Source organism: Argopecten irradians, chromosome 9 (assembly GCF_041381155.1).
Source record: "Argopecten irradians isolate NY chromosome 9, Ai_NY, whole genome shotgun sequence".
Lineage (NCBI taxonomy): Eukaryota > Metazoa > Mollusca > Bivalvia > Pectinida > Pectinidae > Argopecten > Argopecten irradians.
Window position 1 is genome coordinate 17,452,494 of NC_091142.1, and position 19,898 is coordinate 17,472,391.

The 19,898-nt window shown below is 34.8% G+C and overlaps 4 protein-coding genes across 8 annotated transcripts; 2 read left to right on the forward strand and 2 right to left on the reverse strand.

The window, feature by feature from the left end:
* Window positions 1-146: 146 nt before the first annotated feature.
* On the reverse strand, window positions 147-6,689 carry LOC138331652 (spermatogenesis-associated protein 22-like). 4 transcript variants are annotated; one of them, XM_069279378.1, is made up of 10 exons: window positions 6,555-6,688; window positions 6,358-6,442; window positions 5,607-5,748; window positions 4,927-5,076; window positions 4,112-4,424; window positions 3,154-3,445; window positions 2,408-2,537; window positions 1,888-1,988; window positions 1,076-1,116; window positions 179-517 (listed from the first exon to the last, which is right to left on the reverse strand). In XM_069279378.1, exons 2-10 carry the CDS (start codon window positions 6,361-6,363, stop codon window positions 367-369), a joined length of 1,326 nt encoding a protein of 441 aa, XP_069135479.1. In that variant the 5' UTR covers window positions 6,364-6,442; window positions 6,555-6,688; the 3' UTR covers window positions 179-366. The 4 variants fall into 4 exon arrangements, with proteins under 4 accessions (XP_069135480.1, XP_069135479.1, XP_069135478.1 ...); XM_069279377.1 differs by having other exon boundaries at window positions 4,927-5,082; XM_069279376.1 differs by having other exon boundaries at window positions 180-517; window positions 4,927-5,094.
* A 439-nt stretch (window positions 6,690-7,128) lies between these two features.
* On the forward strand, window positions 7,129-10,365 carry LOC138331654 (uncharacterized). Its single transcript, XM_069279380.1, has 3 exons — window positions 7,129-7,832; window positions 9,043-9,176; window positions 9,878-10,365. Exons 1-3 carry the CDS (start codon window positions 7,366-7,368, stop codon window positions 10,198-10,200), a joined length of 924 nt encoding a protein of 307 aa, XP_069135481.1. The 5' UTR covers window positions 7,129-7,365; the 3' UTR covers window positions 10,201-10,365.
* Window positions 10,366-10,415: 50 nt separating this feature from the next.
* Window positions 10,416-13,642, reverse strand: LOC138331655 (neuferricin-like). Of its 2 annotated transcripts, XM_069279382.1 has the most exons (5): window positions 13,257-13,641; window positions 13,110-13,223; window positions 12,304-12,444; window positions 11,626-11,812; window positions 10,416-11,210 (listed from the first exon to the last, which is right to left on the reverse strand). In XM_069279382.1, exons 1-5 carry the CDS (start codon window positions 13,465-13,467, stop codon window positions 10,991-10,993), a joined length of 873 nt encoding a protein of 290 aa, XP_069135483.1. In that variant the 5' UTR covers window positions 13,468-13,641; the 3' UTR covers window positions 10,416-10,990. The 2 variants fall into 2 exon arrangements, with proteins under 2 accessions (XP_069135483.1, XP_069135482.1); XM_069279381.1 differs by having other exon boundaries at window positions 13,110-13,642.
* Window positions 13,643-13,836: 194 nt separating this feature from the next.
* LOC138331651 (pantetheinase-like) lies at window positions 13,837-19,795 on the forward strand. The gene is made up of 2 exons (XM_069279375.1): window positions 13,837-14,722; window positions 18,268-19,795. The coding sequence occupies exons 1-2, from the start codon at window positions 14,501-14,503 to the stop codon at window positions 19,612-19,614; spliced, it is 1,569 nt and encodes a 522-aa protein (XP_069135476.1). The 5' UTR covers window positions 13,837-14,500; the 3' UTR covers window positions 19,615-19,795.
* Window positions 19,796-19,898: the final 103 nt, after the last annotated feature.

Consider the following 19,898-nt stretch of genomic DNA (forward strand, 5'->3'; position numbering starts at 1 on the left):
AATATTAAAAATAATAAATTACTTCCCGATTATTCAGTATCAGAATGTCCTATAAGGGATGAAATACTGATTGTGCAAGCACCAAAAGCAAAATGAATTTTTATATTATTTTTGTGTTAATTAGACATCTATATACACACGATTGAACACCAAATATTGTTCAAATGATGAATATCATTTATGCTCTGTTAATATTCTAAACAAAATATCCTCTTTTGGTTTTAAATGATAAATTTATTGAAGATCAAACACCAACAATGTGTAAATAAATAAGAGTCTTATAAATAGATTTTTATATTGAAGTTCAAATTTTTTTTATTACTGTCTAGAAAATTAAAATTGTATCGAGAAGTCCAAAATAACTGTTCAAGGTTCAGGTGTGGATTTTGTCGCCTCCCACAGAAAAACATCTGAAGTCTTGATAGAAATTTTTGAGAGATCCTTTTCTTCCATAGAAGCTGGTCTCACTGATACACACTTGAGCTTTCCACTTCTTCCATCAACAGTTCCAACACACCTTATAAAACAAACACAATATATCTATGTAATACATAGACACCTCTATCTTTTTATATGGGTATGAAATAAGTTTTGTTTGCAAATTCTTGTGAGACCCCGCTACATAGATTCACAGTGTTGTAAACAAAAAAATTTCATACCCCGATGAAATTAAAAAAAATCAGTGCATATTCTTTATAGGGGTATGAAATCAATTTTGTTTGCAAACTTGAGCGGATTCACAGAGTTTTGCACACAAAATTTCTTTTACCCTCGGTATACAGCGATGAAATAAAAAGATAATGGCATCAATGCTTAAATAATTGTGTAAAAAATTTTGTCATTAAAAAAAAATTCTGATTTGATGAGGTTCAAGAACTATGGACTTAAGCTGGGAATTTACACCAATTCCTTTATTCGATGACTAAATGAACTTGAACGACATGCATGCTGCTGTCTCCATGGCATAATATATCATAATGGGACAGATCAGGGTACACTGAAACAGGACACTACATATATATATTCTCCAGATTATGATTGTATTAATGAATAAGATCCAAATTCCTTGACGTACCTGTGCCAATGTCCTCGTGTCAGTCTTGGCAGTTGGCGATCCTGTTATATCGTACAACAGTTTGTTACAAAGTAAAACACTACACAAACCACCTATAATGATTATATTATTATGTTATAACTACAGTGTACAGTGAAACTTGGTTAATACGAACTCGGATAATTCGAAAACCTGGCTTAATACGAAGTTCTTTTCCGGTCCTGGCCGAATTTCCCTCTTTATCTTTGTTCAAAGAACTCGGATAATTCAAATTCGGAAAACTCGAAGAACTCGGATAATACCAAGTAAATCTTCCGAATGACAAAAATCATACATAAAATGTTCTTCGAACTCGAAATCAGATTTTTTTGGACAACGAGATCGCAAACAAAAAAATCTGAAAAACGGCATTTGAAAATACAATCTCGGTTTTATTGTTATAATTTTGCAACTGCTCTCGGCGATTTTGACATCTCTATTGTTCACATCGTTTTATGACACAGAACTAGTTAATATATATACTAAGTTAAGAGACTGTCAGTACACATGAGAACTCGCTTAATTTGAACACTCGGATAACATGAAGTTTTATCTTGGTCCCTTCGAGTTCGTATTACCCCAGTTCCACTGTAGTTATCTGAACCTTTTGCAAAGAGAAAAATCTTTTTTTTAAGGTGAATTGGATCCAATGCAAATTTTTCAGTACGACAGCTTTAAGACAATAATGTATCAAATTTAGATTCTCAATATACAAATTGTATTATCCAAGTTTTTAAGTTTTTTTTTTCAGTTACTAGAAATTACTACAGGAATCAAAATTTTAGTATACTTACAATTTCATAGAAAATACATGACATTGAATCCTGTTCATCTTTGATAAGAAACTCTTTACCAGTTGCTGATGGATCTTGCATCATGGCCGAGTCTACCACACCTACAAATTAACAAATATTTAAATAACTGTATTTGAATTTAGTAAATCAGTAAAGTCAAATTGACCAATTATTCCAAGATTTAAAGTTCAAGGACAGTCAATTAATGATCTCAACATTTTTGTGAGAAAGGTCATATATTTGAATTTGCTGAACCTGAGATTTTTTAAAACTTAATAAATTATTTTATAAAATAATAAATAATAAAATAATAAATGATAATAGAATAAATTAATTGAATGGTTACTAAATTGTATGAGCTATAATAAGCTTGAATACGGATCTGCATTGGTGAAAAAACCAAGATTGTTAAGTAATAAATTTACTTATTGAGCAAACAGAAATATATCTATTGTTTTCTTAAAGAGTAATGAATACAGAAACAAAAAGAAATATGTAAATTCAAGTAAAAGGTACATACCATATACTTCGAAGATCATGTTAATAGAATCTCTGTATTTACTCCAGTGTTTGACTCCCTGAATACTTGCTGTGATAAGGTGTAGAGATTTATCCACTTTCTGGTCTGTCTTTGGTTTTTTTGGATGTTCCTGAAAAAAGTTACCAAACTCTTTGATAATGATCTTGTAAGAGATCACAACACATTCTTATCTATCAGAGTAACTTCCCTTCATTTCAATCTGTCAGCGAGCTACCAAGAAATGTTTCACTAAACTTTTATATATATATACTTCAGAGAGTCACTGGATAAATCGGATACTGACAGAGTGAAACGAAGGGAAGTAACTCTGATAGATCATACCATGACAAGTTATGTTAACTTGAAAGTAAGATAGCTGCATGTCAGACTTCTTAACCTCTCAACCATTGAGGTCTTTTGCTCATTTCTCACCTGGAGAGTATAAGTTAATTGAAATGTATCTTAAACGATCATATATCAAAGCAATATGGATTAGAACAGTACAAGACCTGCATGACAAGACGGATGTCCATACATGTATCAATTAGTACATGCACTGGCCCCCAAGTATCCTCCACATTCATGAAAAAGGCATACAGTAGTTATACAATGTAACATTCATAATACTTAAGTCAGAATTAAATCAAAGAAACTTTTAATGATCTTTTTTATGAAAAATTATAAGAGAAACCAAGAGAGTATTTTTATTACTTGTATCAATATCATGGCAAATTTGTTGGACTCACTTTTTGTACTTGATTTGTTGATGACTTTTGTTTGTTTGAAGAATCACCAAAACCTCCAATTTGCTGATTTGCCTGGGGGACCCCTGCTTGGAAATGTTGTACAGAGTTGTCTACCCCTTGATAAGAAGCAGCACCACTGGGGCCAGGCCTGAACCTATTTTGGTTTCTCTGTGGACCTGCCTGGAATTGGTTCATGTTCATGTACCCATTATTCTGTGTAGAATTACTTCCATAATTTTGAGTCCGGTGGTCTGCTTCTTGGCCGTGATAGTTATGTCTCCCATCTGAATACCTGTAATGAACATGCATGTTGTAAAAAATATGTACAAAAAAGGGCCTGGTAAATGAAAAAAAAATCTAAAATATTTATGGAATTGTTCTATGTACGAGGAAACATATTAAAAAATGATGAAAAAAGGAAGAAAAAAAGAGGTATTTAACTTGGGAAAAATTGTCGATATAAGTTTGTGTTATAGTCAAACCATCTTATATAAAGACCACCTAAAAGACAAGAAAGAAGTGGTCTCTATTGTTAAGTGGTCTTCATACACTCGTCAAATTATGGTATTAATTGTTTTTTGGGACCCTAAGAAAGTGGTATTATTAAACTGGTGGTCTTTATACAGAGGTTGTCGGTAAGGCAGGTTTGACTGTATGCTCATCATATATATCAAATATCAGGTATTCCAGTTAATTCTTAGAATCAGACGAAAGAGTTTACAATATGATTACTTTTCCTTTTGGAAATTCCTTATTTTGTCAAAAAATAAAGGGTATGGTTAATGTATGTACAAGGAGTCAGCATGGTTCCTGGATTAAAGAAGACCTGACAGTTTAATTGATGAGTTTCGGACAGCCATACTTCTGGACTACTGTTTAATATAGGGTTAACCACTGGATGACATCTAGTTTTGGTTTACAAAATACATTTACATGTATTACTTTAATACCAATGTACCTATTTTGCTGTTGACCATAAGTATTTGAGTTTCCTGTATTTTGATGTCTCTGTTGTGTTTTTTGAGAATCTGTGTAGCTACTGGCTCCATGTTTGTTCGTATACGAGACCTGCCCACCACTCCAAGCTTTAGATTGCTGTACATTTTTGTTTGGCTGCCATCCCTGCCCAGACTGTCTAGACCCCCCGGACAGCTGCCAGTTAGAGTTTGATGGACCTTGACCAGTCCTATTTTGGCCACCTGTCATTGGCTTGCTTGTTCCCTGATGACCTGAATTCTGTGATGGTCTCCCAAATGATGATCTATTGTTAGCTGATTGAAAAAAGAAGCTTTGGAAATAAGGCAAAGTCATTCGGTTTTCCTCCTTATCTCCTTTTGATAAACTTCTATATTTTCATAACGAACATTTCATACTTTTAATGCCAAAGATTATGTCATTGCACCAGAACAAGTTATATTTTTATTTACTGATTTTGGAACATTTTTGCATTTCCTGCAATAGCTTTCCTTTTAGCTTTGGTTCTTCTTAACCAAATTTTTATGTAAAATTTTCTACTGATTATTTGAAACACTTATCTTATCCATTTAATTTCAATTAAAGATCGGGGATAAAGTTAAAAAAAGGGTCTGTACATTGTAGGTATCAGAATGAGCCAAGGCCATTCTTCGTTCTCTCTATGACTGGTTATTAAGTCTTTCTACCAAATGTTGAACAGCTTTATACTTTCGCTCCAATTCAACAATACTAACCAAAATATCAAGAGAATAGAGAACATAAATATCTACAAATTATTATTGAAAATCATATTCTTACAATACTGCTGACTTTGTGTCTGTTGTTGTCTGTTTGGATGTTGATATTGGCTGAAGTTGAAATTGTTCTGTTGGGATTTGTTCTGCTGTTGGAATGACTTCTGGTTCCCTGGCTTCTGTTGATTTGGGACATACCCTCTCCCATCAAAACCTGTAACTGGCATTAAATCTGAAATGGAAAACTTTGCTGTTAAGAAATAGATATTTTTGAACAGATTATATATTGAATGAAAGTACATCATTCAAATAATAACCTCTTATATTTTGGAAAAAGTAAATTAGTTTTTTAGATACAATGACTTCTACATGGCCGTTTTAAAGATTTTATGTAATGTTTCCTTGTACCTCTCAAGTTTGTGTAAAATAAATCAACTGATAGCAGATACTTTGTTGTCTATTTACATGGGTATTATTTACATCTATAGAAAAACTTGCATAACTAAACATGTATATAATTATATACAGTCAAATTTGTCTATAAAGAACAGTCAAGGGACCAGAAAAAAGTGATGTTCATTTCAATTGGTCCTTATACACTGCCCAAATTGTATTATAAATGGCCAAATGGGACCCTAAAAGTGGTCATATGAAGTAGGTGTTCTTTATACAGAGGTGGTCACTAAGACAGGTATCACTGCACACTGGATTAACTGTATTCCATAACTTATTAGCTTCATTTACCTGGATAATTATGTGATGACTGATCATGAGATAAACCTGATGACATGTCCATCCCAGGTCCATCAAGATTCTGTGGGTCGGCTATAATGGCCTGACGAGGTCTTTTCCTGTTCATATTAAATATGGGGGCGGGGGTGGCTTTCTGAATAAAAAATACCATTGCAGTGAGTGAATCTAATCCAATAATATTAGACGTCGATATTAAGAAACTTCTAATGGGAATTTAGAAATGACGTTATGATCAAAACTCAATTCAAAAGTGTCTCGTTATGCTATACCTGTACATTGTAACATTGTTGGAGAAGGCCCGATGCGTGAGTCGTGAATTTTAACTATAGGGACCTATATTTTTAATATGCGAATTGAATTACATGTATATTGATATATAACAAATTATATCAGCATATTTTAGATAATATTTAGAGGCCTACTGGCAAGCGACCAGTTCTCGCCGGGTGCCAATTCTCGCCATCGCATATGTACAAGTATGATGAATTTTGTGACATATTTTGTGAAAATCAGCATGGTAGCGTCTTCTATCAGAAGAAGGCTTTATTTTGACTAAATTTGCGTGGAATTCGTACAGATACATATGCGATGGCGAGAACTGGTCGCCTGCCAGTAACATCGATAGATCATTGTTATTTATGTACTGTACACATCTAATAGTAAGTTTATTGAATAATCCTACTTTGCGTCAGATAAAGACTATGACATCAGGAATGGCCCCTAATTATGGTGTCTAAAATACCTTCATGATTATCCTTGGTAATAGTCCCTGTCCCTATTACAAGTGCACGACAATATTGTTTGCCGTATTGTTTCGGTTCTGCGATCTGTAAAGAAAACAAAAGCAGACGACAAATGATTGAAGCCTAACGTTATACGATTTCCATTTAAAAGTTATTAATAAGATAAAAGAGAATATAGAATGTAAATTATTCTTACCTGGTGGTTTTATCACTGCACGTCAGTAAGTTGTCGATAGGCCTAGTAGACCCTAATTTTCAATATTACAACGAGTTATAACTTTTATGTTTGTTTTGTTTTCTTTAGAGAGTTACCGTAAGGGGCATAACTCTGTCCAGTCAATCGATATTACTTAAAGACGTCTTTAAATTATAACGTATATATATAGAGTATAGGCCTATACTGTAGACTCTTTACAGCTGTATCTTAAAGATAAAGAACAATAGATATATTTCAGAACTCCTCCCTTAGTAGTTAGATCATAATTGAATAAGGATGTGGTAGAGTCTATTAGCATTACAAATGTCAACTTTTGGTATTAAATTTTAAAATTAGGCATAGATGTCTACATTTTATTACATTTATTGTGCATTTTCCAAACCTATTATCCTTTAGTCTAGGCCCCTTTTGTTTGTCCTAAGTTACTGATTTATTTTCATCTGGTAGCGTTCCGACAGCATTGCATACATGTACAAAACATCCAGGTCATTGATTTGATTGAATAGACGAGCATTAAATAACAAAAACAAAAAACAGCCAGAAATGTATATATCCATAAATTTCCAAATACTAGCTTCCTATTATTACTGGCAGTTTCAAGTATTTTATTCCAGTTGCATTGATAAACTAGACCGCCGCAAACGCGGCAAACATTCGTGTCAAAATACGCGGCAAAATAAAAGCGTCAACATGACGTAGAATGGCGTTACGCCTAAATTGATGACGTTATACGTTTCAAACAATATCTATGACGTTTTGTTCACCGGAAGAGCGAAAATGATACCAAGAGATGGACGTGAAGGGGATATTTATTTGGATACTCTTTATTTATGTGTCGTTTAAGTTTTTTCTGAAGTTTAGTAAGGGAGAGTTTGATGAAGTGCTTCTCATACTGACAAAATATCCTCACGTCGAGTGCCCAAAAGGCTATATGTTGTATAAAATTCAAGCAGAAAATGTGATTTATTACATTCAAGTACGAAAAGAGTTTTCTGAAAAACAACAACCACAGATCGGAAAGTTTAGAAGGTGTGAACAGTTGTACCTTGGTGAAAACATTACTTGTGACGGCAATGTAGACGGAACATCACGTTCATCTTGCATCGATTCAATTCCTGGAGATGGAGAAGTAATCGAAGAAGCGTGCGCAAAGATTCAATATAAATCAGACGTAACGCATCGTACTCAAGATGACTACGAATCTGGACAAACTGTTTTCGGTGGGGTGCTAAGATATATCACAAAGGTTGTACACGGGTATGTTTTTCTTTTTAAATATGTTAACAACTTAAGGCTTTATGGTACAGTTTACTTTTGAGAGCGTAACATATATTTGTAAAGTTAAAGTCAACGACCAGTTCTCACCAAGTACCAATTCTTGCCATTGCATCTGTACGATTACCACGCAAATTTAAGTCAATAAATTTAATTTCATCTTCTGCTATAGTAGACACTCTCATGCTAATTTCCACACACTGGCACAAAAAAAGTATGAAAATCCATGTGTTAACATACAAGTACACATGCGAAAGGCGAGAATGATTACTCGTCAAAAACTGGTCGCCTGCAGTTTTATTACAATAGTCGCAAGGAACAGTAGTCGTGATTGAGGAAAAAATTAACTGTTTGCATCTCACGATACACATTATTTCTACAGAAACAAAACAACAACATCGTCAACAGCTCCACACATTCGGAAATCTGGACATAACGTAGAATATATACACAATCACGACTACTGTTTCGTCACGACTACTGATTGGGTCCTAGATGTGTTCTAGACAGTAACTTAATTCCATTTTCACAAAAGACAACAGTATTCGCACGCTTGATATGTTTGCTACATATTTCATACATATTGCCATAATTTCAATTAATTTTACGGATTAGTTCTGCTACATATTCCAATGAAACCTCATAGCTGTACTGATTTCATAATGTAATGCACAGACATTTTCCGTGTTTTTGTTTCCCCCAAAATTAACAAAAATATACAGCATAAAAAAAGCCGTGGCTGGATTTTTCGAAAATGTGAATTGCAACAATATCTTTTGAAAGATGTTACGGGAAAAAGACAATATACATGTACATACATGTACAACCATAAGGAGTAAATAATTTGTTCTAATTCTGTAAAATTTCATTGAAAACAAAGTTGCCAATACATGTATAATTTAATTGAAAAATACTATAAAATGCTATTATCAGCCATGGTCAAATTTTAAGGACGGCCTCTCCTGTATGTAGCGTGTTGTGCGTTGTGGCGAGGTGTGTGTGTTTTTGGAAGGCTGTGGTATATTCGTGTAGCGACTCATTTTTTGCCATCTTTATAGTACTATCCTTCTGGAACATGCTGTCGAAGACACTGATCATGCACATCTCATCCGGTCACATTATACTGAAATATATAGCAATAATTCCAGGTGCGATTACTTTTGACCGGATTCTGTATATCTACCCTTGTCAGATCGCCACCCGAGCTGAATGATATTCAGGAGAGGGAAGCAGACCTACGTGACTACGTCCTACTGCAGGGAATCTTTCCCGGGACTCGCTGGTGTGGATTTGGTAACATAGCCGACGATGTGTATACTAATGTTGGTAAGTAATACCTGTTAGTTGTGAGTCAAATATACGCTTTGTTTGTACACGAAGACACAATTTCTCGACAGATATAAGTATCCACCTAATGTCCATGAATAAATAATGGGGGATTCTCATCTTTGTCCTTGCTTTGATATACAACAACATTTAGTATAAGCTCTGATCAATGTTTACACCACAAAACATTGATTAAAAGACATTAATTAATGTGAAAATCGACAACTCAATCGAAAATATGTGCCAATCCTATTATATGGCTTTACGAAATAACAATGGCAAAGTTAAAGGCGCATCCCTCCATTTGGACATCTCAGGTTAATGTTGAATAAGGAAAGAAAAACATTAATGTAACGAAAAATGTTAATTGTTATAACCTCAGGATAGATATTTCTATGAAATTTCTGATAATCTCAGTGTCCGATAAGTACAGAGTTTATGTACATACACATTTCCAGAAAAAAAACCAAGCATTCTCTAGTATTTTTAATTTCATTTTCCTATGTTTCAATGATTAACCAGTCTAGATTATTCGTAAGCCGTCAAGCCAATGATCACAGGCTACAGCTGGGATGTAATCTCATTGGTTGGTGGGATATAATTATGTCAACCAATCAGTGACAAGCGAATTCCAGCTAGTTACGAAGACAAATTCATGATTAGGTATGAAATTATTCAAAATGTCTTCAAACACCTTTTAGGCGAACACCGACAGACAGACTCGTGCTGCCGTTCCCATGACCTCTGCGAACCAAAGGTCCGGGCTTTACAGAAGAAGTTCTATTACAACAACCAAGGCATCATCCCGATCAGCCACTGCAGCTGTGACGTCGAGTTCTACAACTGCCTCAAGGGAGTTAACTCTCCAGTATCAAACAAAATCGGCAGAATTTTCTTTAACGTGGCTCGGATAAAATGTTTCGATTTCGTTCCCAGTGATGTGTGTACTTTGGAGTTGATGGGTGTGTGTCTGACCCGTGGTCAGAAGTGTGCGGCAGTGTTAAAACAAAGTCCATCCTACTGAACAATTATATACTCCTTCTGAAACGTTGGCTACTGAATCGGTACTAATAGTGTTTTCTGACCAGAAACGGTCCAACTACCATGTAAAATTCCTGAATTACGATATGGATAGTCTATCTAATGTGAAGAAATATGTGCATTGTTTTAATGTAAAATACGTAGTTTGAATAGCTATACATCAATGGGGGGGGGGGGGGCAAAACAATAAAACATAGCTAACAAAAATACATCATTTATTATTTAAAACGTAATAAATTACTTTAAAAAGTTTTTCAGCGTGTAATATGGCACAAGTTCCAAAGCACTTAAATCAGATGGAGACAGATTTAATTTCCAGCTTGAAAGTAGTATTACGTCGCAGTGAGACCTAATTATATGGTCCAAATACCGTATTTTCCGGACAAAAACTAACCGTTGGGAAGACTTTCACATGTGAAGTACTTTTCTGTTCAACACATCGTCTGATTTTTGTTTTTGTCCACATATAAGTCGCTCTGGATTATAAGCCGCACTCCCGATTTCCAGAGGGAAAAGTAGCGCTTATAGTTAAAACAATAGAGTAGTAGGAGGAATGTATTCATATTGATTAAGTTACTACACAAAGCATACTATATTAGTTTGAAATAATATTTAGAAGATCGGCTAAATCAGTAATACACTTTAAAGTATTTTTGTCATTTTAGTTCGTGCAGTTAGAACTAGTTACTATTTAAATGTCAGTTTTAATTTTAGCGATATATCTATGTAAATATTGAAGTGAAAAAATGATTGATTATGAAAAATATATATCTTTAAAAGTCGTTAAATGAACATGATATGGATTTCGGATCACATCCTGGGTAGACTTTTATATTAGGATTATCCAGATCACCGTTGTTTTTGTCAGCTATTGGGACGTTGGGAGTTTCAGATGGTGGCCCCACATCTTTCACGCATGCGCAGCGAGGTTTTGTTGTGCCTGGTCTATAGTACTCACGAGGTAGTCCTGTCCATTCCCTCTTTATACCACCGCTAAAAATAAATATAATTTAGTTGTATATGTACTTCCTTCATCACTCGGACTACGGAACTTTGACGTCTTGTTTATTTGCAATATCTCCCAGGGTTCATTGTGGCCCCATGAATGTGGGGACAGAGATATATTAATACATAATGTCCATGATTGTAACCTTATCAGACTGTTAACAACAAATATAATGTATGTCATTTTCTCTAAGGAAAAGGGACAAAACCATGCTGTAACACTCAATGCAAACTGCAAGTGCAGATAAACCTTATAACCTTCTATAATATAGAAAAAGCAAACAATCTGGAAAAACACTGATTTTTACTATACACTAGGTTCTGATAATGGATTCTTTGAAGCTTACACTTTAAATGGGTGTGTGATGACGTCAAGGAATATCCTACATAAGGAGGCAAATACCTGAGATTGGAGCACCAAAGTCGTCTGCCCTTCCCTTGCGCAGACTCGGAGTTGCATGGCGGGAATCTTTTGTAGTCTGCATCCCTTAGCTTTTTCTCATCCTCTGCGGCACCAAGTTGCTTCTCAAACTCATGGTAGGCTGCCGTTGGTGACCCCGAGGCGTCGTAAAAGTTTCCAATAACTTTACCTAAAACAATGATCGTTTATTATACAGTATACACTGTAAAAAGGGGAAGGGATTTAGTTTACATCAACTTTACATAACAAATATATTAAAAATACCATATAAGTGCGAGAACGTTTTATTACCTTCAATAGAAAATGTATACTTTGGAATGTTTGAAAATATGTTCCTGAGATTTTTGTTACTGTATCTTACCCTTGACTCGGATCAAAATGACGAAATAAGAGTAAAAGTTTCATGAAGATACATACGTATGTCAAGAGCAGGGCAAACTATTGATAAATTTCTTATGATTAATCAATGCAGCTGAATACTGCTTTTGAAGTGGGTAGTTGGCATATCAATACAAATTTTACAGAAATTTATGAGAAACAGAAAAAAAACTCCCAAATACGTTAAATTCAATATTTTTGCTGTACTTGTGGCACGTGAATTTTATGACCAGCCTTATCAAGTTTGTAGTCTTTCCTGCACGGCTTGAACTTTTACCTTACCAACATATGTGTAATCTTTCTTGTAAAATTTGACCCAGTCGTCCAGACCCCTGATATCGGTAAGAGAGAGTCCTGAGATATCGTCTATTAGTCCGGCTTCTGTGAAGTCTCCCGAGACAAAGGCCCGAGTCCCGTCTCGTCCTAACAAACAAATGTTCGACTGTTTTGAATTAACAAACGAAATAAACAAAAGATTTTTAAAGATAAACTTAATATCAAATAATTCACTCATGGACTTCGTTAAGTCGAATTTAAATAACCCGAAGTCCTTGAATAAATGTTAATCCAAACCAAACTTTTTTACGATATCGGATATACATTATACTTGTGCACACGTATCTTATATACATAAATATTGTACTCGATAAAGTGTATATATATTTCCTGACAAACATATTGTTTTAAGTGAACAGTTGTATACAAATGTATACATGTATGCTTCGTATGAAATCCGTAACCTAACATTGAGACGTGGTTTAAAGCTGACAATACAAATTACAGTGACATACAATTGAGATTTGAGATTAAAAAAAGTTGCGTTGTCAACTTTAATCAGCTAAATTGTCTGATAAAAACAAGAGATCAAAATAATTAAGTGGTTTTTTTTTCTATACATGTTGTACCACATCTCTTTCTTTCATTCAGCATATGTATAATTCTTTTTTGTTATAAACTATAATCACATATAATTAATGAATAAATAAAATATAATAATAAGTTTGCACGTATTATTGTATATATTAATATTTGGAGATTTATAAATGCATAGTATTGTTTATCATTAAGAGTTATAATCAATATTTTACCTGAGAAGAACCCGTACCCTCCCCCGGGTCCGTAATGTTTTCGTCCCTTGGTGACGTCGAATACCTGCCCCAGCACTGCTAAGTAAATAGCCCCGTTCTCTTCCCCGCGATACTTCCCAAAGATCCAAAGCTCCTCCTTGGTGAATATCCAAAGCTCCTCCTTGGTGAATATCCGATCTGATGCTGAATTTACTCCAGTATTTCCGCCTGGGATATTAGTGTTCTGAGTTATTGTAATTTTGATATTGTCAGGAATGTAGAGCATTAGTAGACGTGTGATCGGTACGAGGTACCCATAGGCGAACAATACACTCACCACGCCCACAATTATGGCGAAAAACAATGCTTTTCCCAGCATGTTTACGACAGAAATGCCAATTGACAAGATGTCATTTGATGTCCACGGTATCCCTTATGTTCCCAAGGTTAAATCGTGTATCGGAAGGGAAAATAAATGCACATGACTATGTCACTACACAGTATTTCCTTAGACGTGTATGAGAACCTCGACAATCATGGGCGCTGCCATTGATTGCGAAAACGAGGCAACAAGGATGTCCGGTATAAATGGGGTCCCCGACGGGGTAAATCTTGTATATGTACCTTACATAATCTGTTTGGTGAAATTAAGATAAATGAAGCGAGGTTTAGATTAAAAAAAAACTACTAATGCGTGTAATAACGAGTATATATTCTCTATCAAATTAATATTATAGCCAATCATTTCAATAATTTATGTCAAAAGTACATTTTTAGTTTCATTAATTAATTGTTAATTGTAAATTATATATATACAATGAATACACACATTTATTATCATTTTTCTAAAATTATGTCTTATGTTCTTTATCCGTGACCAACAAATATAGACGTATATATACATGTACATAACAACTTCCCCAACTAAATGCATACAACTACATTGTACATTGTACAACTAAGCATGTATTAAAAAAACACCACCTTTTAAAAGCTTAATACATTTTAACACAGTCCTAATGTAGATTTTGATCAATCTACATAGGGGGAAATAAATTTTTTTATGGTTAAGTATCCATATCATAGGACCATAACAAATGTGTTATCTGTCATTTACAAATATCTGAATATACTAGTCTAGCCGAGGTGAATATTTAGGACGCCACTTGTTTATTTCTCATTTATAGATTGTGAACTTTGGACCCTTCAGGTTGTTCGTATTTCGCAAACAATCCTAGCCGATTTTTAATGCTAAGAATACACAATAAAGATAAAGCTTGCGTATGCATGGACTTTGCTCCTTCTGATTTGAAATAGAATAAAATCTGGAGGAAAACCCCTAACTCTCATTTTATTGGGAAAGCTTGTCACCAACAAGCCGCAGCCACACGAATAGATCAACTTGCTGAAAAATGTTAGGATTTCTTCAAAGCGTTATTTGTCTGATTTTGGCAATCTGCTCAGATGTCGAGCCGTTGCGGAGGACAACATTCAAAGCAGCGGTCTACGAGCACGCCGTCATCTTGTCCGAAGTCCGCCACGAGAATGTTTCCGTTTCCAGGACAACGGCGCTCCAACACATGATGAAAAACCTGAACATATATCGGAGTCAAGTTGAGACATCGGCAAGCCAGGTAAGTTAGATATCTTTTCTACGGAGAATTAAAAAAATGTTAAAAACTTTTTTTTCTGATAGAGGTTCATGGAATTACAAAAGTTGAAAATGAAACAAAAACAAAAAAAAAACAAAAAAAACATTTATGGTGATGTGCTCGATTTTGAACTCATGTGTATCAAAGATCTTCGGACACTATTTGTGATTTTACAGGAATTTCACTGTTTTGAACATTAAAGATGCTCCACCGCTGACAAATGGTATTTTTTTCACTATCATAAACAGGAGCAAACGATTTAGTATTTTTCTTCAGTTACAAAAGTTACTTACTTTACACCATTACCACCATTGAAAAGTTTAAGCTTCTAATTTTACTTCAAGTTAAAAATATGAAAATATAATTAATTGCATCCCGAAAAAATTCCGTGTCATTATATCCTATACGGAATAAAGTACTGATTGCGCATGCACCAAAGGCAAAATAAATTATTTCATATTATTTTTTGTGTTAATTAGACATTTATATACACGAGTAAACACCAATTATTGTTCAAATGATGAATATCATTTCTGCTATGTCGGCGGTGGAGCATCTTTAAAGTTGAAAAATGAAATGATAAAAAAAATATGGTCGTGTGCTCGATTTTGACCTCATGTGTATCAAAGATCTTTCGACATCACGTGTGATTTTACCGGAATTTCGCTATTTTGACCGTACACACGACAACTAGAAGCAAATATTTAATTGAAAAATGAAATATTAAAAAAAAAATTACGGTGGTATGCTCGATTGTGAACTCATGTGTATCAAAGTTCTTTGGACCCCAGGTGGTACCAGACTTTCACTGTTTGACTATATACACGACAACTAAAAGCAAAGTCTACCATAAAATGATCGTCTGATAAGTAAGTCTGTTTGCAGAACTTCTTTTAAAAAAAGATGTAAGGAGCAGTCAATCCATTCTGTTTCTTCACAATAACAGCATTTGTTACCTCTACCCTCTAATGTCTGAATACTACATGCGCATTTTAACATTTTTGATAGATTCGACGCTCATTCAATGCATTTTCATGAGTGACTCTTTTTCTGATATATTGCAGCTTAAAAGAAAAGTGATTCCTAATGTTTCTAAAACATAGTACAGTATATAAATTGAGTGTACAGTGTCAAGTGTGCTTAATCCGTTACCATAATTGGTAATTTCCAGATTCTTTAAAGTGAAAAATAAAGTGAAAGTTCGCCTCTTGATATCACCCATTTTCAAAAGACGGTCATTATGATAATTTTGTTTAATCCGTTTATTAAAAAAACATGTGCATAGACAATAGAAATTTATTTATTAGATTTTCAATTGGGAACTTATAAATGAATAAATATAGACATTTTTTTTAAAAATCACATTTTGTTCTCGACAAATGATGAAACGAAACTCAAACAACACCAGAGAAGATCCGCTAGCACATAGAAGTACAATGTATGTTTTGTGGGACATCTCAACTCGTCAATAAATATAAAGAAAACAATTAGTCGAAGTTTCTTTTACAACTTACAGATAGCGTGTAATATGTAAGATTACATCAATATCCCTTTATCTATATCATAGACCTATAAAATGTTGCATTTTAAAGTTGTCGATAGAAATAAAACATGAAATAATGCTGCTGGCGTAAATATATTTTTTCTTGTCACATCTCAGGAAGAAGCTTAGGAGTATTTTTTTTAAATCTGCTTTATCTACTGGTAGTAATAGTCTTGCAGAAAAAATGATAATACAGATTCCTTCATCGATAATTCTAAACATTAGCAGTAAAATGACTTACAAGTAATGTGAACTTATATAGCTTAAATTGACGTTCTCAAGAAAGCCCGTTCTTATCTTTGAGCTGTTTAGTTCCTTATCAAAAGCGCGAGTGAATATTATTCCGTTTCATTGTTAATTTAGCAGGAAGTATTTGTAGTTTGTGTTTGTGCGTAGCAACACAGATAATCAACACTGCAGGAGACTAAGCAGGTTTTTTTCCCAATTATAAACCGAAGTTTAAAATATAAAGTAGGAGCTTACTCATTTGATAGGGAATACAACAATCAAAATCAGAAGTTAGAGTGGTAACAGAGGAATCTATAGAAACCCTGCCAAATTAAAATTACAAAATACTTTCAAGTAAGTGTCTGTGATCTTATGCGACGGGATATTGTGGTTAAAGTATTGATAGTGACGTTATTGAATGTGATGTATCACTTTTCAAGGTGAAAAAATCTTTTTCCAAAGAAGACGACACGAGTTTCGTTCACAAAATAATGACGTCAAAATCGATACCTACTGCATGGATATTACTCTGTAACACGCAGACGAAATTCACCACATTTAAAACATCAAATAGATACAAAGATACAAACCACGTGATTTGCATTGAAAATATCACGCATATTTTCATGAATGGAGAATTGACTTGCAGTCGCGGTTTTTTTCGAATTTATTTCAAAATGGAGGAAAATTATAGTAATAACATTGCAATAAAACGTCGAGGTTTGAGAGAAAAATACTCTTTCATACGTTGATATGAAAGATAGGGATATTCTACCCTCGGGATCACAAAATGTTATAAAACCTTCGGCACGGGCTTTACAACATTTTGTGATCCCAGGGAGTGATCACAAATACAAACACTTCAATAAAATAAGTAATTATATACATTTATTAAAATAAACTCTCTCTCTCTCTCTCTCTCTCTCTCTAAAATCTTGTAAATATGTAATATGTGTATTTTGCCATTTTTGTATTCTTTGTTATATAATTGATTAAAATTTTGTAAGGAGAGGGCTTCATATAAGTTGGAAAACTTGTGCCCAATCCCATTGTATATAAAATTACGCAATGAAATATGTTTAAATAAAAAAAATCCTCAGGTAGAATATTCCTATCCTTCGGGTTCACAAAATGTTATAAAACCCTCGGCAAGCCTGGAGTTTTACAACATTTTGTGATCCTCGGGTAGAATATCCCTATCCTTCATATCTACATATGAAAGGGTCTTACAGTCTATAGCCAGTCTACGTTATTATTGTGTTGGTGATTAATTATTAACGTCTCGCACACTTAAGAGGTACTAATGTAAAAATAGCACTTAAATTATTAGATAATATAGGTATATCTTCTGGCATTTATTATCCTTCTCATGTAGGTGATAGGTAATATTCTGCTTCTTTGTAAAATCTTGGCCTCCCTCCAATTTGTAAAATCTTGGCCTCCCTCCAAGCAGATTGTCACATCTGCTTCTTGTGTATGCGGGATAATAGACAAGTTGATTTGCCAAGCCATCTTCAGTGAAATTCTCCTCAGAACATCGGAAATGTGTTATATGGGGAAATAACACATAATTAAAATGTTGTGTTTTTTATTCATTATTTCAAATAATAAATGTGTATGTCGTGCAAATAATTTTAGGGAAGTTCATATGTTACTAAATACGATAGATTTTGAGCTAAAGCAGAAAAACACCAGTCCTGTTTTTTGAAAATATCACCAAGAATGCTCTAAAGAGAATATGATTTGTATTTTCCAGGGTGTAGATATCATAGTGTTTCCTGAAGATGGGATTTATGGGATGGGATTCACCAGAAGAGCTTTATCTGCCTATCTGGAATATATCCCGGGTCCAAAGAACGAGTCCTGGAACGCATGTTCTGAGCCGAAGAGATACCCTGACACCGAGGTTCAGCATTTCCTCAGTTGCCTCGCGAAGAATAATTCCATGTTCGTTGTTGCTAATTTTGGAGATAGACAGCCATGTTCTAAGACAACAAACTCCAGTTGTCCTAGCGACGGTCATTTTCAGTACAATACTGACGTCGTTTATGATCCCCAGGGAATCCTCATAGCCAAATATCACAAATTAAATCTGTTTTTTGAGAGTCAGTTTGACTTCCCGCCATCTGCCGAAGTTGTGACGTTCAACACACCGTTCGGAGTATTTGGTATGTTCACTTGTTTCGATATTATATTTCATGACCCGACGATTGACCTTTTGAACCTTGGTGTCAGAAACATAGTATTTCCCACCGCCTGGATGGACGCTCCTCCCTTACTTAGCGCAGTTCAGTTCCATTCCGCCTTCGCCAGAGGCAATGGTATTAACTTCTTGTCCGCAAACATCAACTGGCCACTATTGCGTTTCCATGGTAGCGGTATCTACACACCCGACGGCGTCCTGACGTACTATTACAACGACAAGGAAAGGCGAGGACAACTCCTGATCGCCGATGTACCTATAATACGAACTGCAGCAGAGGCCCAATACACTGATGCATCGTCAGTGGTAAAATTTAATCAGGAACCTCTTGTACATTTGCCCCCTATGATGTCTAGCAGTGCTTCAAATGGAGGCCGCGATAATTCAACATTTTCCTCCCTTGTCTTCCATGATCTTTTCACATTCAAATATTTGGATGATGCTCCTGCTGGTACTCTCAGCGTCTGTAACAACGCTCTCTGCTGTTACCTTGACTACGACAGAGACATCGTCAGCAGTGACGTTTACGCATTTGGAGCGTTTGATGGACTGCACACCTACCAGGGCACATACTACATTCAGGTATGCACCATTCTTAAATGTGAAGGACACACGAAATCCTCATGTGGCAAACCAACATCTGAGGCAAGTACACATTTCAGGAAAATCAAAATATCTGGAAATTTCTCCAGCCCGTATGTGTTCCCGGAGGTTCTCACGTATCGGAACGGTTCACTAGCCGTGCCACTACAACATACATGGGATTATGCCCCATCTGTCTTGTCTATGGACACACGAGTAACTGACCCGGTAATGTCTGCTGGATTGTTCGGTAGAGTATACACAGAGTCAGATTCAAATGGACACGACCAACCTGGAACGCCACATCAAATTAATTAGTGGAACACATTGATACAGTGACATGACCAATTGCTTGCTTGCAAATCAGTTAAATATGTTTTATTTTGACGATATAGCTCGACCACAAATGTATATTAGTCGTGTATGCGTTTGTATAGTTTTCGGCTCATCGACAGCCAGGGTCATATATAATTGTTATAGAATATTATCGGTATTAGTCCTTATGTGTAGTATTCTTTTTACGCCATGACTTTCTGAGAATAACGTCATATTTTTCAAGGATAGTGCATTCATTAATTTGCACAAAAAGTAATGACATCATA